General features: G+C 35.7%; 2 protein-coding genes across 3 annotated transcripts; both read left to right on the top strand.

The window, feature by feature from the left end:
- The first annotated feature begins 120 nt into the window (after positions 1 to 120).
- Positions 121 to 8,516, top strand: LOC114522832 (hemicentin-2-like). Of its 2 annotated transcripts, none has more exons than XM_028543587.1 (7): positions 121 to 229; positions 796 to 871; positions 1,286 to 1,600; positions 1,896 to 2,159; positions 3,933 to 4,190; positions 4,279 to 4,323; positions 7,858 to 8,516. In XM_028543587.1, exons 1-7 carry the CDS (start codon positions 191 to 193, stop codon positions 8,214 to 8,216), a joined length of 1,356 nt encoding a protein of 451 aa, XP_028399388.1. In that variant the 5' UTR covers positions 121 to 190; the 3' UTR covers positions 8,217 to 8,516. The 2 variants fall into 2 exon arrangements, with proteins under 2 accessions (XP_028399388.1, XP_028399387.1); XM_028543586.1 differs by lacking the exon at positions 7,858 to 8,516 and adding an exon at positions 4,473 to 5,070.
- An 818-nt stretch (positions 8,517 to 9,334) lies between these two features.
- On the top strand, positions 9,335 to 12,422 carry LOC114522761 (limbic system-associated membrane protein-like). Its single transcript, XM_028543509.1, has 7 exons — positions 9,335 to 9,344; positions 10,075 to 10,146; positions 10,461 to 10,790; positions 10,990 to 11,262; positions 11,461 to 11,709; positions 11,917 to 12,089; positions 12,306 to 12,422. Exons 2-7 carry the CDS (start codon positions 10,089 to 10,091, stop codon positions 12,420 to 12,422), a joined length of 1,200 nt encoding a protein of 399 aa, XP_028399310.1. The 5' UTR covers positions 9,335 to 9,344; positions 10,075 to 10,088.
- The last annotated feature ends 561 nt before the right edge of the window (positions 12,423 to 12,983 follow it).

The raw sequence follows: 12,983 nt of genomic DNA on the forward strand, positions 1-12,983 counted from the left end.
GAATACATCCATATATTACAAATTATCACATGACAGAATTCATGCTGGCTTCTGTAATGTTTAAGCCGGAAGGAAGGATTAATATCGACAAATTAAATATCCAAGGCGAGAATACTAAGATATATTAACACGAAATTTTCTCTGATTTCTGTATGAATCTGTGGTAACGCCTTTTACTGAGATACCAGAAATGAATATGCGATCAACGACAGCATACGATTTTCTTGTGGTAAGTGTAGAATAATATATTAAAGTATGCAGCAAAATACACTGAACCATAATATCACAAGTGTCTATATGTGACTGAATTTGCCGGCGAAATTTGTCAATATGAGACAGGTGTGTTTGGTCGTTTGACAAAATTATTTGTGTTAAATGTTCTCATATATAACATCGTGCATTTCCGTTTGGTCCTATATTAGAGCAATTTTCCTGTTTAGAAACAACATTAAGGGGCTGTTTACATGAACCCAGTTACCCGAGATTCAACGAAGCGTGAGATGATTTTGAGGTATTGAAATGAGCAAATAACATGATCCTGGCAGCACCACAACAATAGCATGTGCTTGTTTGGTGTCATAAAGACTTATTTCAATACCTCAAAGTCCTCTCACGCTTCGTCGAATCTCGGGTATAACCCGGCTCCTGTAACAGCCTCTAAATCTGTATGCATGTGGACTCCGGATGTGGCAGTAGCAAGAAACATTTGTATCTAGGGTTAGTTGAGCAAATTTTTATCGAATCCTACCAAATAACAATATTATAATAATATTTGATGAAAATTCTCTTACATAGGTTGTATCTTCAAAAATGAGTGATTTGGCATTTCTTTCTATAGTTTGTCTTGCTTTTATGCTTTCCCAATGCGAAGGTAGGATATAGTAGCTATGTGTGTATGATGTAGTATATGAAAGTATCCTTCCTCGCAGCACAACCCTCGTGTGAGGCATTAGTGAGTTTAAGATGCGCTTAATTTAGCGGACGTGATGAGGTTATACTGCTCTAATTTCCACTGTTTCCCAGCAGGGATGGAAATTATAGACTCCTTTTGATAAACAAAGCCAGAGCCGTGTGTAAAAAAAGTAATGCTGGTTTCCTCTCACTAGTTGGAGTTTTCATGTCACGTCCGTGTCGTTCATTTGCTGCATCTTAAACTCGCTTTTATTATGGCGCCAGGGGAATCCATTATTGGTAGAATTGTCATTGCTCACATGCCAGTGTTTTTGCTGATGGCGTGAGTCTAATCTACTAGCTTGTCAACCATACATTGCTCTCTTAATCTTAGGGAAGATCTTTCCGCCACCTGAAGGCACTGAATTAACATTTTTGCCTGGAACAGATGGGAAAATACGGTGGTCATTTGACGACGATCTGTCTTCTGGCAGTTTTCGTGCTTGGTATCGACGAAAAACCTTAGATGGAAAAGCAAAGTTACTTGCACAAATCATCGATGATGATTCAGTGCCAAGTTTTCTCGCACCTGGTTACGCAATAGAAGGAAACGCAACACTGGTGATACAAAATGTTAATGAAAGTCATAATGGAATATATCAGTTTTTCCTTGGCCCGTATCAATCTAATGTTGTAGTTTTTGTCGCAAGTAAGTCTTTAAGCAAAGCTTAACAACGGAGGAAAATCGTTCGAATTCTTACAAAAAACTTTTCTTTACGACAAATTACGAATACACTTATGGCAATCAGCTATATCGGTCCGACAAATCGTTTGTTGTAAAGATGTGTCTTGACTGACTATAACGAGTAAAATGATGATGCATGTAATGACTCTGTAAACAGTAGTGAGGAAGGCGTGCTTCTGCACATATGCCTTTGAAGTGCTACAACTATAGACAAATGATTGCATCGTCAAGATGATTTGCTTGCAATCTGTATATTTAGGCAAGCCAGCAGTAACACTCAGTTGTTCCAGTCCCATCGCAACAATTGAGGGTGATAATATCACATGTATCTGCCAGGCAAAGGATGGTAATCCTCCAGCTAACGTGACATGGTATAAAGATGGCGTTCAGATCACTAAATCGGAAAAAAATAGACAAATATTAAACCTAAACAATGTCGATAAAAAAGATAGTGGAATATACAAATGTATAGCCCGAAGCTACACCTTAGCAGACGAAAAATCAATTGAAGTAATGGTATATTGTAAGTGAAAGAAAACTTATTAATAAGGAATATTTATCTGTTCAATAGACCAATTGCGAAACTTAGTAACCGCGCCTTCGCATAACATGGAAGCGAGGCTTATTGTGCAAAAAACAATATTTGTATTTTTTGCAGTACAAAGCTATCCGCCGAGTTATATCCCGGTTTTCGCCTTTGGTTTACATGTTTTTCGAAACCTTTAAGCTTGGTTTCATCGTTGTTATCATAGTTTTCAGGTGAGGGAGTTTTGCCTTTCATTTGAGGCGTTTTTGTGATGTTTTCATTAATTTTTTCGGCTGCTTTCGTCGGGGAAATATGGAAAAGGCCGACACAAACTCAGGTAAAAATTCAGTTTTTTCCAAACTATTTCGTCTCAAGTTTTGAAAATTTATTTCATTTTTCTTCCTCTTATTTGTGCAAAATTTGGCGATATATATTTGGTGCAAAATCTATGTTTTTGTGACAAAAATTATTGAAAACTAAATGAAAAGTGACAGTCAGATTTTATAATTTCACACCTAATGACTGAAATGGTTCAAATTTATTCACAAATATCACTATATTTTTTATCTTTATACCAGAGTAATACTGTGAAAATGGCAAAAAGTAACTAACTGAAATGTTTTTGTTTATTTCGTTTTAAAAAAGTACAGACAATGCATGGCTTGCATACCGACATGAAGGCCGAATTTTATTTAAAAGTCGAATTCGAACGCATCTGACGTTCTGTATATTTTGTGTCACTACAAAACCCTATTCTTTCTATCTACTACCATGCAATAGATGTTTTAAATAAGGGTTAACGAGGAATACTTTAAAAGGAAAGGATTCCGTTCACCATCGCATTATAAAACGGAAAACACTTCCGAACTTCGGGTTGTATATTTTTTTCGCCTTCGGGCTTTGCCATCATGTAAAGGTATATCTTAAAAAACGCTGCTGCTCGCATTGCCATTGTGGCTACCTTTATAGTATAATATTGTGGGAAAAGGAATATTAAATGGCAATTCAAAATAGAGAATGATATTATGTCTTGGTAATAAGTATTTTACTATCCATGTCATGCATGTGTGCCAAGTTGAAGAGTTGTTTTGCTTTTGAGTCGGCATGACATCACATGTACTGTAGTCTATATACACAGGGAAAATAAACCAAAAAACTCCGTTGTATATTTTATCTCCGATTGTTTCTGTCAACAGATTTCTGCTAATTTTTTCCTGAGCTGTAAAATTACAGCTTATCGATCGATAAAATTGGTGTAAAATAATTTTAAATGAGAAATGTAAACATGGTGGTCGTTCGACCGTGACTTTTCAATAATTTTTGTCACAAAAACATAGATTTTGCACCAAATATATATCGCCAAATTTTGCACAAATAAGAGGAAGAAAAATGAAATAAATTTTCAAAACTTGAGACGAAATAGTTTGGAAAAAACTGAATTTTTACCTGAGTTTGTGTCGGCCTTTTCCATATTTCCCCGACGAAAGCAGCCGGAAAAATTAATGAAAACATCACAAAAACGCCTCAAATGAAAGGCAAAATTCCCTCACCTGAGAACTATGATAACAACGATGAAACCGAGCTTTAAAGGTATCGAAAAATATGTAAACCAAAGGCGAAAACCGGGATATAACTCGGCGGATAGCTTTGTACTGCAAAAAATACAAATATTGTTTTTTGCATAATAAGCCTCGCTTCCATGTTATGCGAAGGCGCGGTTACTAAGTTTCGCAATTGGTCTATTGATTTAAAAAGTTTGTTTCATTACAGACCCAGTCTCACCTGCTATTTTAAGTCTTACGACCACCCCAGAAGATGTCGTAATTGGTGAATCAGTTGTAATAACATGCGAAGCTATAGCTGTTCCCTTACCAAGTTATACAATAATCCATAATGATACTAAAGTCGTCAGTACTCGCAAGACGTATATTATAACTATTTTGAAATACAACGATGCTGGCTCATATGAATGTATTGCTACAAATCAACTTGGAAAAAGTTCAAAGACTTTTAATTTGTCTGTCGTCGGTAAGATTCATGATAAAATTACGCGTATATGATTTCTTCTGTTAGTTTATTCGATAAAGAAGAATGTACAATGTCATTTCTATTCTAGAAATACGAAAAACGAATACCCCAAGTTCGAAAGGTGTCGGAACAGGTAATTGTTGGTTATCATGCATTAATTCACACAGATTGGTTCATTATCTTTTGGCAAAATACCAGATGACATTGGATACTGAAATTTGTTTAATATTATAATCAGTGGAATCGTGGTTATTGTGAAGAAGCACTTCTAATTTCTTGCAGACAAACCAGAATTACAGGAATCCCAGAATTGCCAAAGTGGAACTGAATGGTACATCGTTTTGGTATCATCTGTGACGACATTCATCATAGGAATTCTCGTTTCCTGCGTTGTTTTTTACTTTCGTTGTAAACACAGAAGTAGAAAGCGTCAACAAAACCATGAAAGTCCAAAATCTCAAGTTGATAAAACTTATCAGGAATTAGATCTTACAAAAATGAACACAGGAGAGAATTATCAGACATTGACAGCGGTTCCCGGCGCTGCAGCAAGTAATGAAAGTGTAAGAGAAGATGACTCTACTTACACTGAGCTGAGTAAAACCAGAGATATAGAGGAAAACTATCAATCTTTGACTTGAACATTGGAAAAGAAATCCTGTCAACGCTGTTGATCTGCGACGTAACTCGCTGTTTCACATAAAATCTCTTAGACAAAATTTGTAATCGTCCTTCTCAAGACGAACAAACCCACACCCAATAGTCGATTTACCATTGGATATAGCCCCCAGAATTGAGAAACATTTTTATCTTGGCTGTAGATAATGTCAACCTCATACCAGGGTTTTTTATCTTGATATAATGTTTGATAATTTACAAAACACACAAAATATATTTGCGTTACGGATGGTAGCGATTCAGTTTTACAAGTACGCTTACAAAACTACGCTTCATATTTCGCATTTTGTTTACAAAGATTTTACAAGTATATACTGTATATATATACTCAAAAAGTACAGGGCTGATTAAAGCTTGTTTCATGCAGAACCTGATGTTGATGAACTAAAATATTTGTATTTGCATTCGACTCGGCACATGAAAAGTTCGAAGTCTGAGACTGAAACCCTATACTAGACCAAAGGCGGAAGAACTATATTTGGTTTATTGACAAGGTCGAAATTTTCTAATCCAATATACTTTGGACAAATGGAACATAGTCTGCTGATTCGTAAAAGCATTACGTCATTTGCTTTTGTTCATTTGCTGTGTTTACTACAAAACATCCATCAAACGTTTTCCGGCGACATTGGATCGTTTGAGAAAACTTTCATAAAAAATCGGAATCACTTTCAATGTGAACGCTGTAAAATATAGTATAATCGTAATTCAAATGTATAAGTACTTAATTACAGATATTCCCAACCATACCAAGCCCATAACATATATTTACATACATGCTATCACGTGACAAGAAAGTTCCGCAGCTTCTTAAATTAAAGCCGGAAGAAATGATTCGTAATCGAGGGAGAGAAACATCCAAAGAAACATTTGCAGCATGAAAAGAAATATATTTTATGTTATAGAAACAGAATAATTTACCGGATGCATATTTGACTTGATAGTAGCGTGGTACGTCAAATTTGGTTTTCAGATCTATATTTTCAAGTTGGGAAACCAGCATATTGGCTTGTTTGGAAATGAGGGGTAAACTACAATGCGATTGAAGTACCAGCAACATTTGCGCATGACATAACTATAGTTTTAATAGCTGCGACTGAATTTGTGATTCAAATTGTCTAAAGGTTTATGCATTTCAATATCGTTTGGGATTGTATCTAGCTATTTGTTTCACGTACCAAGTTAATACCTACGTGTTTAAATCGTGCTAGATTCAGAAAGCCGCATACAACAACTCATATCAATATTGATCTTGTTTATGCATGCATGTCATCGTCAGTGTAGGTTTGTCCGGACGTCCGTTCATTAAGATGCCGAGTGGGTTTGCTCTCATATATGGTGCTATATCTTATCTACACTTCATCTTTTACCAATGCGAAGGTAAGCCCCATAATGTGTTCAGCATGTTTTATAATAACACGGTGCAGTAACATGCAGAGCCCTGATCTAGTGACCTTTGACTATTGTCAGCGGTGTTTATACTTGAGACAAATCATATAAACTTTGACACAAAGGAGATAGCTTCGCCATTCATATGTTACGATAACGGACGACCTTCAACTTCATTTCTTCTTCGAACTTCAACTTTATTATAAGACGAGCCATATGAGCCTCACCTGAACTGACTGGCCTTTGGCATTGCCTAATTTGTTTACTTTAGGAAAAATCACTTCGCCTCCTGATGGGACACAATATACATTTTTACCTGGAACAACGAACAACATATCATGGACATTTGACGATGATCCATCTGCATGGGTCTTGCATTGGTATTTTAGACCTAACCAGACCTCGAAACCAGAGCCGTTTGCAGTTATATCGTTTGATATTAAGCTTTCAACAAGAGAGGATGTCATACCCAGTTTTAGCATTATAAAGCCAGCAACATTGGTTCTGTACAACGTAAATAAAAGCTACCAAGGATTCTACAAGTTTTTGGTTAAAAGTTCTATATATTCTGAAGTCAGGGTTTTCATTGCAGGCAGGGATCATGCATTTCATAACATTTCATAGCGTATAGTCTCTGTCTTAGTTCTCAATGTGGTGACATGATCGTTTACCAGTGAAAGCCAAATTATACTAATCAATATTGTAGATTTACTGATTTGCTTGCGTTCAATACATTTTAGAAAAGCCAGCAGTAACACTTAGTTGTTCCAGCCCAATCGTAACAATTGAGGGTGATAATATCACATGTATCTGCCAGGCAAAAGGTGGTAATCCTCCAGCTAACGTGACATGGTATAAAGATAGCGTCCAGATCGCTGAATCGGAAAAAAATAGACAATTATTAAATCTAAACAATGTCGTTAAAGAAGATAGTGCAATATACAAATGCATAGCCCGAAGCTACACCTTAACAGACGAAAAATCAATTGAAGTAATGGTATATTGTAAGTGAAAGAAAACTTGTTAATAAGGAATATTCATCTATTCATATAATTCAATAAGTTTGTTTTCATTGCAGACCCAGTTTTACCTGCAGTTATAAGTCTTACGACTACCCCAGAAGATGTTGTAATTGGTGAATCAGTTGTAATAACATGTGAAGCTATAGCTGTTCCCTTACCAAGTTATACAATAATTCATAATGATACTAAAGTCGTCAGTACTCGCAAGACGTATATTATAACGCTTTTGAAATACAACGATGCTGGCTCATATGAATGTATTGCTATAAATCAACTAGGAAAAAGTTCAAAGGCTTTTAATTTGTCTGTCGTCGGTAAGATTCGTGATAAAATTACATGTTAGTTTATTTGATAAAGAAGAATGTACAATGTCATTTCTATTCCAGAAATACGAAAAACAAATACTCCAAGTTCAAAAGGTGTCGGAACAGGTAAGTGTTGGTTATCATGCATTAATTCGTACAGATTGGTTCATTATGTTTGGGCTATACAGGATGACATTGGATACTGAAATTTGTTTAATATTAGAATCAGTGGAACCGTTGCTGTTGTGAACATGCACTTCTAATTTCTTGCAGAGAAACCAGAATTTAAGGGATCCCAGATTTGCAAAAGTGGAACTGAATGGTACATCGTTTTGGTATCATCCGTGACCACATTCATCATAGGAATTCTCATAACCTGCACTGTTTTCTACTTTCGTTGTAAATTCGGAAGTAGGAAGCCTCAACCAAACCGTGAAAGTCCAAAATCTCAAGTTGATAAAACTTATCAGGAATTAGATCTTACAAAAATGAACACAGGAGAGAATTATCAGACATTGACAGCGGTTCCCGGCGCTGCAGCAAGTAATGAAAGTGTAAGAGAAGATGACTCAACTTACACTGAGCTGAGTAAAACCAGAGATATAGAGGAAAACTATCAATCTTTGACTTGAACTTTGGAAAAGAAATCCTGACAACGCTGTTGATCTGCGACTTAACTCGCTCTTTCACATAAAATCTGTCACACAAAAATCTGTAATCGTCCTTCTCAAGACGGAACAAACCCACACCCTAGTTGATTTACAATTGGGTATAGCCCCCAGAATTGAGAAACATTTTTATCTTGGCTGTAGATAATGTCGACCTCACACCAGAGTCTTGATAATTTGCAAAACACATAAAATATATTTGCGTTACGAATTGTAGCGATTTTTACAAGTTATAATTTTAAAATTACGCTTAATATTTCGCATTTTGTTTACAAAGATTTTACAAGTATATATACTCAAAAAGTACAGCGCTGATTATAAAGCTTGTTTCATGCAGAACCTGATGCTAATGAACTAAAGTCTTTGTTTAAATTTATTTGCATTCGACTCGGCACATGAAATGTTCGAAGTCTGAGACTGAAACTCTATACTATAACAAAGGCGGAAGAACTATATACACTGTGAGTGTCGACCAATGACCAACATAGACCAACATAGTCAATATGAATATGGCGTTTAGTGGCTTATTTCACAGGAATTGAACCTGCTTGAACTGATGAACAGGTAGCTATATATAAACTATGAAATATATTTGGTCTCTTAGACTTTGTGCAACAAAAGAAGTGCTTGTATTTGCATGCCTGACAAATTTAAAATTTATGTTGCTATTATCTACTAAAGCTGATATCAAGCTGAAGCATTGTGTACAAAGGCAAAAGTATATACCAATACACGGTTGATACTTATGGTAGACATCTTTAAAATAATTTTATCGCAATGGAAAGTTCTCGTTCGTGAGCACAACCCGCTGCTCGCCCAGTTAATTCTGTGGACATGCACCGGTTACTTCTTTCACCAAAGCTTATTGTTTATTCAGTGAAATTAACGTCTTGTAAATAGCATGCCGTACGATGTAGAATTTTTCGATTGAAGGGAGGAGACGTCGATTGAAGTATACTAAGGTATATATTCTGTTCAGGACTGCAGATATATTTGATATACCTACTTTCAGTATATAGCTTTATCAGTGTGCATGCAGTATCAAGAAATTAAGCTGTACAGAAAATTGACACGCTAAACGCGTATTGCCAGGTATATCTTGCTATAGTAATTTAATTAATAATATAGTTCACGGAAAGAAATACTTGGTATCATTTCATCGTGTATGGCTATCTCATCATAATTTGGCATCCACTCGTGTATGCTACGTTAGCCGTCAATTCACACTTCATATGTACGATGAAAGGAGAGCTTTCACTGTAGATATAGCTATTATTATGCGTATTGGTACATATCGAGATCGTGAAGTGGGTTCACTTGTAGAAATTATTCAATTCAAATAAAGATTTTGGTTGCTTTAAAATGGAACAATTATATGACTAATTGCTCGGCCAGAATGTTGGAAAACTAACCTCTGAGCCGGGCCAGAATGATCGTTTGCTTAGTGTGATGAATAGGGCTTAAATTTGTTGAGACATGCAGCTCGAAAATACTTATTCCTTGACTTGTCTGCATGTGATTTACATCAGTTGAAATGACATGAAGCCTTTCCAAAGGGTTTGTAGAAATAAGAAATGAATGCGATAACAGCCCATGATTCATATAATTTTCCAAGTCTCATAACCATACAGCCTTATGATATACTCAGTATTGTGAAATGACCGATATTATTCATAATATTGGTGTTGCTTATTATTTGATATTTCTTTATGTGCATTATGCATGTCCAACTTCGCAAATCCAAATGCACACACAAATAATTCTTTAAAAACAGATAAATTTATCAATATGTAGAAGATTTATCACATTTCTTTTTACATAGGTTGATTATGAAAGATGACTCATTCTTGTCTCGTTTTATTTTGTTTTGTCTTTTTATATATTCCATTGAAAGGTATGTGCAGTGCACACCCAATGTGCAGCTTTCCCTGCATGCTCTTTGCGCCATACGTCGTTGAAAGTTGGGCTAGCTAAATAGGCTAGATGGTCCAAACTTTATCCGTACCATGCATTTTACCCGTACTACAAACCCAAAATTGTCCGTAGTGTGAGTGGCAGAGGCTTTAATTCACCACGATAAAGTTAGGTCCATTTTAGAACCTTCAAAGATGCAAATTATGAAAGCCAGTTATACAGGAACAAATAAGTTCTCTTATAATCAGAGCATTCGTAACTACTCACTCGTTAATTTTTAATTTTATTATTTAGGAGCTGCAATTTATCCACCTAGTGGAACCAACTTGACGCTTTTGCCAGATGGATTACCTAAAGAAATAAAGTGGACATACAATGGCACAGCTCATCGCGTGAGCTGGATTTTTACACGTAGAAACACTACAGGAAAGAGAACGATTGCTTTCATATTTAGATCTGGTGAAATTAAAATATTCAACCAAACTTTACCAGGAGCTAGTGTTATTAAACCAGCAACATTAATTTTTAAGAAAGTTGATGAAAGTTTTAATGGAAAATATGAATTTGAGCTTATTTTAGTTGATGGAACCTTTATCACTTCTTATGTTAACATTTTTATTGCCGGTAAGTATTTATAAAGAGGAACTTTATCGAAATATTGTTGAATTGTTTCAATGCATACGATCTCCTATATTTGAACGGTTTGTCAATATGTGAACGGAGTGTATCAATTTGTCACGTTTTGCTTCATGTCAAAACAACATTTGCATTTGTTCTTCATGCACTAAAGCCAGCAATGACACGGTTCAAAATTTCATTCCAGAAAAGCCAACAGCGACACTAAACTGCTCTAGTACCACCACGCTAAGTGAAGGTGATGACTTCAGCTGTTTGTGTAAAAGTGAAAATGGAAATCCACCAGCTTATGTCAGCTGGTATAAAGACGACAAGAAGATTAGTAAAACAAGAAAGAAAAATGAATTATTGACTCTCAGAGATGTTGATAATACAGACAGAGGGATCTACAAGTGTTTGGCTGAAAGCTATCCAAATGAAGATTACCAAGATAGAAAAGCACTTGGAATTGTAGTTAATTGTAGGCTATATGCATATCTTTTTAATGTACATATTACTTAGCATGAGCGAGCCAGGGGGGGACTACCGATACCAGATTTCATTCATTCATTTATAATCTAGAATCGGAAGGAAGTTGTGTTTATTTAAGGCATTTATCCATTGAGAAATTATCTACACTTTCCTTACTTTCATCATTAAAATGTTTTTTGCTTTCTAGTTCCACCTCGGAAGATAAACATTACATCCTCACAAAGAAAAGCTAAAATTGGCGAAGCAATAAACATAACCTGTGAATCAATAGGTCAGCCTGAACCCAGCTTTATTGTAACTCACAATGAATCCGAGATTATTGCTGAAAGTACATACAACATACCACAAGTGAAGTGGAGAGATAGTGGATTATACCAATGTATTGCGAAGAACAAACTTGGCAGTAATTCAAAGTGTTATTGCCTGACCGTCTTAGGTAAGATTAGTTTTGAAAGGGCCACTGTTGACCCACTATTTTTGCCACGTTAAACTAGGTGCTTAACACTTTGTATAATAGATATTAGACTTAAACTGTCCACACATTCTTTGATGGAATTTGATGTAAAATCTAACATTTCCGATAGTATCCTTTCAATTTCTTAACATGAAAGTTGTTTGATTTTGAAACTCAACTTGATTTTAGGAGAGGCCACATCTTCCAAGAAAGAAGACCGTGATACGGGCGATACTGTTGTAGTATGGCATATCGTGGTTTCATCAATTTCGGGCGTGGTCATTGGATGTCTCCTTTCCTACATCGTCTCATGTTCTCGTCGTAAGCCACGACAATCAAACCCTGAACCTCCAAAAGCTGAGGTTAATAAAACGTACCAGGAACTTGATTTCACAAAAATGAACAAAGAAGAAAATTACCAGTCACTGACTGTTAATCAGCCTGCAAAAAATGACAATAGAAACGAAGATGATTTAAATTATACAGAACTTAGCCAAACCAGAGAACCGGAGAAAACCTATCAATCTTTAACTTGAAGCTGGAATATTTAAATTTTGAATTTGTACATGTCTCTGCAGCGACTCACAGCAGTTACTGGAGCTCCTAAACTGCAGCGAAGAAGAGGTATACAAAACAAAGTGAGAAGTTTCTTCAACTGTAAAATTCTCAGTGTAATTCTCAGTGTGACACTATAGCAAATGAGTACAGTTCTCAGTAATCATTAACGGAGTCGTCCATGAGTAATGAATGATTAGAACGTTCTCACTTCATTCAATTATTCATGTAGCAGACATTTCCCACCACCCCCCCCCCCAAAAAAAATCATAATTGTAACTTACCAAGAATACATACAATGAAAATTATATTCTACATTACATCTCCCCAGAGCATAAAGCGACGTTTCTTATATATGGCAGCACTTATTCCTATCAGGATACTAAACTAGGCTAGAACTAGCTTCACGATTTCGCTCGTTAGCCTTATCGATCTTAATTTAAACTGCCCCTTTAATTATTTCTTGACCGTGTCCATCCTTGGATTAAAAGAAAAACCAAATGTTTCCGTGATTAAATTTCTCAAAATTATCCCGCTTTATGAAGTTCAAGGAAGTTATAAAAAATATCAGTTTCATATTGCATCCATATCAAGGTACACAATATTTCTAAAGGTAAAAGCGGTAGAGTTGAAGAAAGAAATCAGTAATGAAATCTAGTTCTTTATGTAAAGTCAAATTATGCATAAATATAACACTATGC

Source organism: Dendronephthya gigantea, unplaced genomic scaffold (assembly GCF_004324835.1).
Source record: "Dendronephthya gigantea isolate DGI-Jeju-01 unplaced genomic scaffold, DenGig_1.0 000024F, whole genome shotgun sequence".
Classification (NCBI taxonomy): domain Eukaryota; kingdom Metazoa; phylum Cnidaria; class Anthozoa; order Malacalcyonacea; family Nephtheidae; genus Dendronephthya; species Dendronephthya gigantea.

Bases quoted from the DNA above. Each gene is read 5' to 3' on its own strand.
- LOC114522832 (XM_028543587.1), top strand. From the start codon at position 191: ATGAATATGCGATCAACGACAGCATACGATTTTCTTGTG. The intron at 872-1,285 runs GTAGGATATAGT...TCTTAATCTTAG, and splicing joins TATGCTTTCCCAATGCGAAG to GGAAGATCTTTCCGCCACCT. The intron at 4,191-4,278 runs GTAAGATTCATG...TTTCTATTCTAG, and splicing joins TTTTAATTTGTCTGTCGTCG to AAATACGAAAAACGAATACC.
- LOC114522761 (XM_028543509.1), top strand. From the start codon at position 10,089: ATGACTCATTCTTGTCTCGTTTTATTTTGTTTTGTCTTTTTATATATT. The intron at 10,147-10,460 runs GTATGTGCAGTG...TTTATTATTTAG, and splicing joins TTTATATATTCCATTGAAAG to GAGCTGCAATTTATCCACCT. The intron at 12,090-12,305 runs GTTAATAAAACG...ATGTCTCTGCAG, and splicing joins CTGAACCTCCAAAAGCTGAG to CGACTCACAGCAGTTACTGG.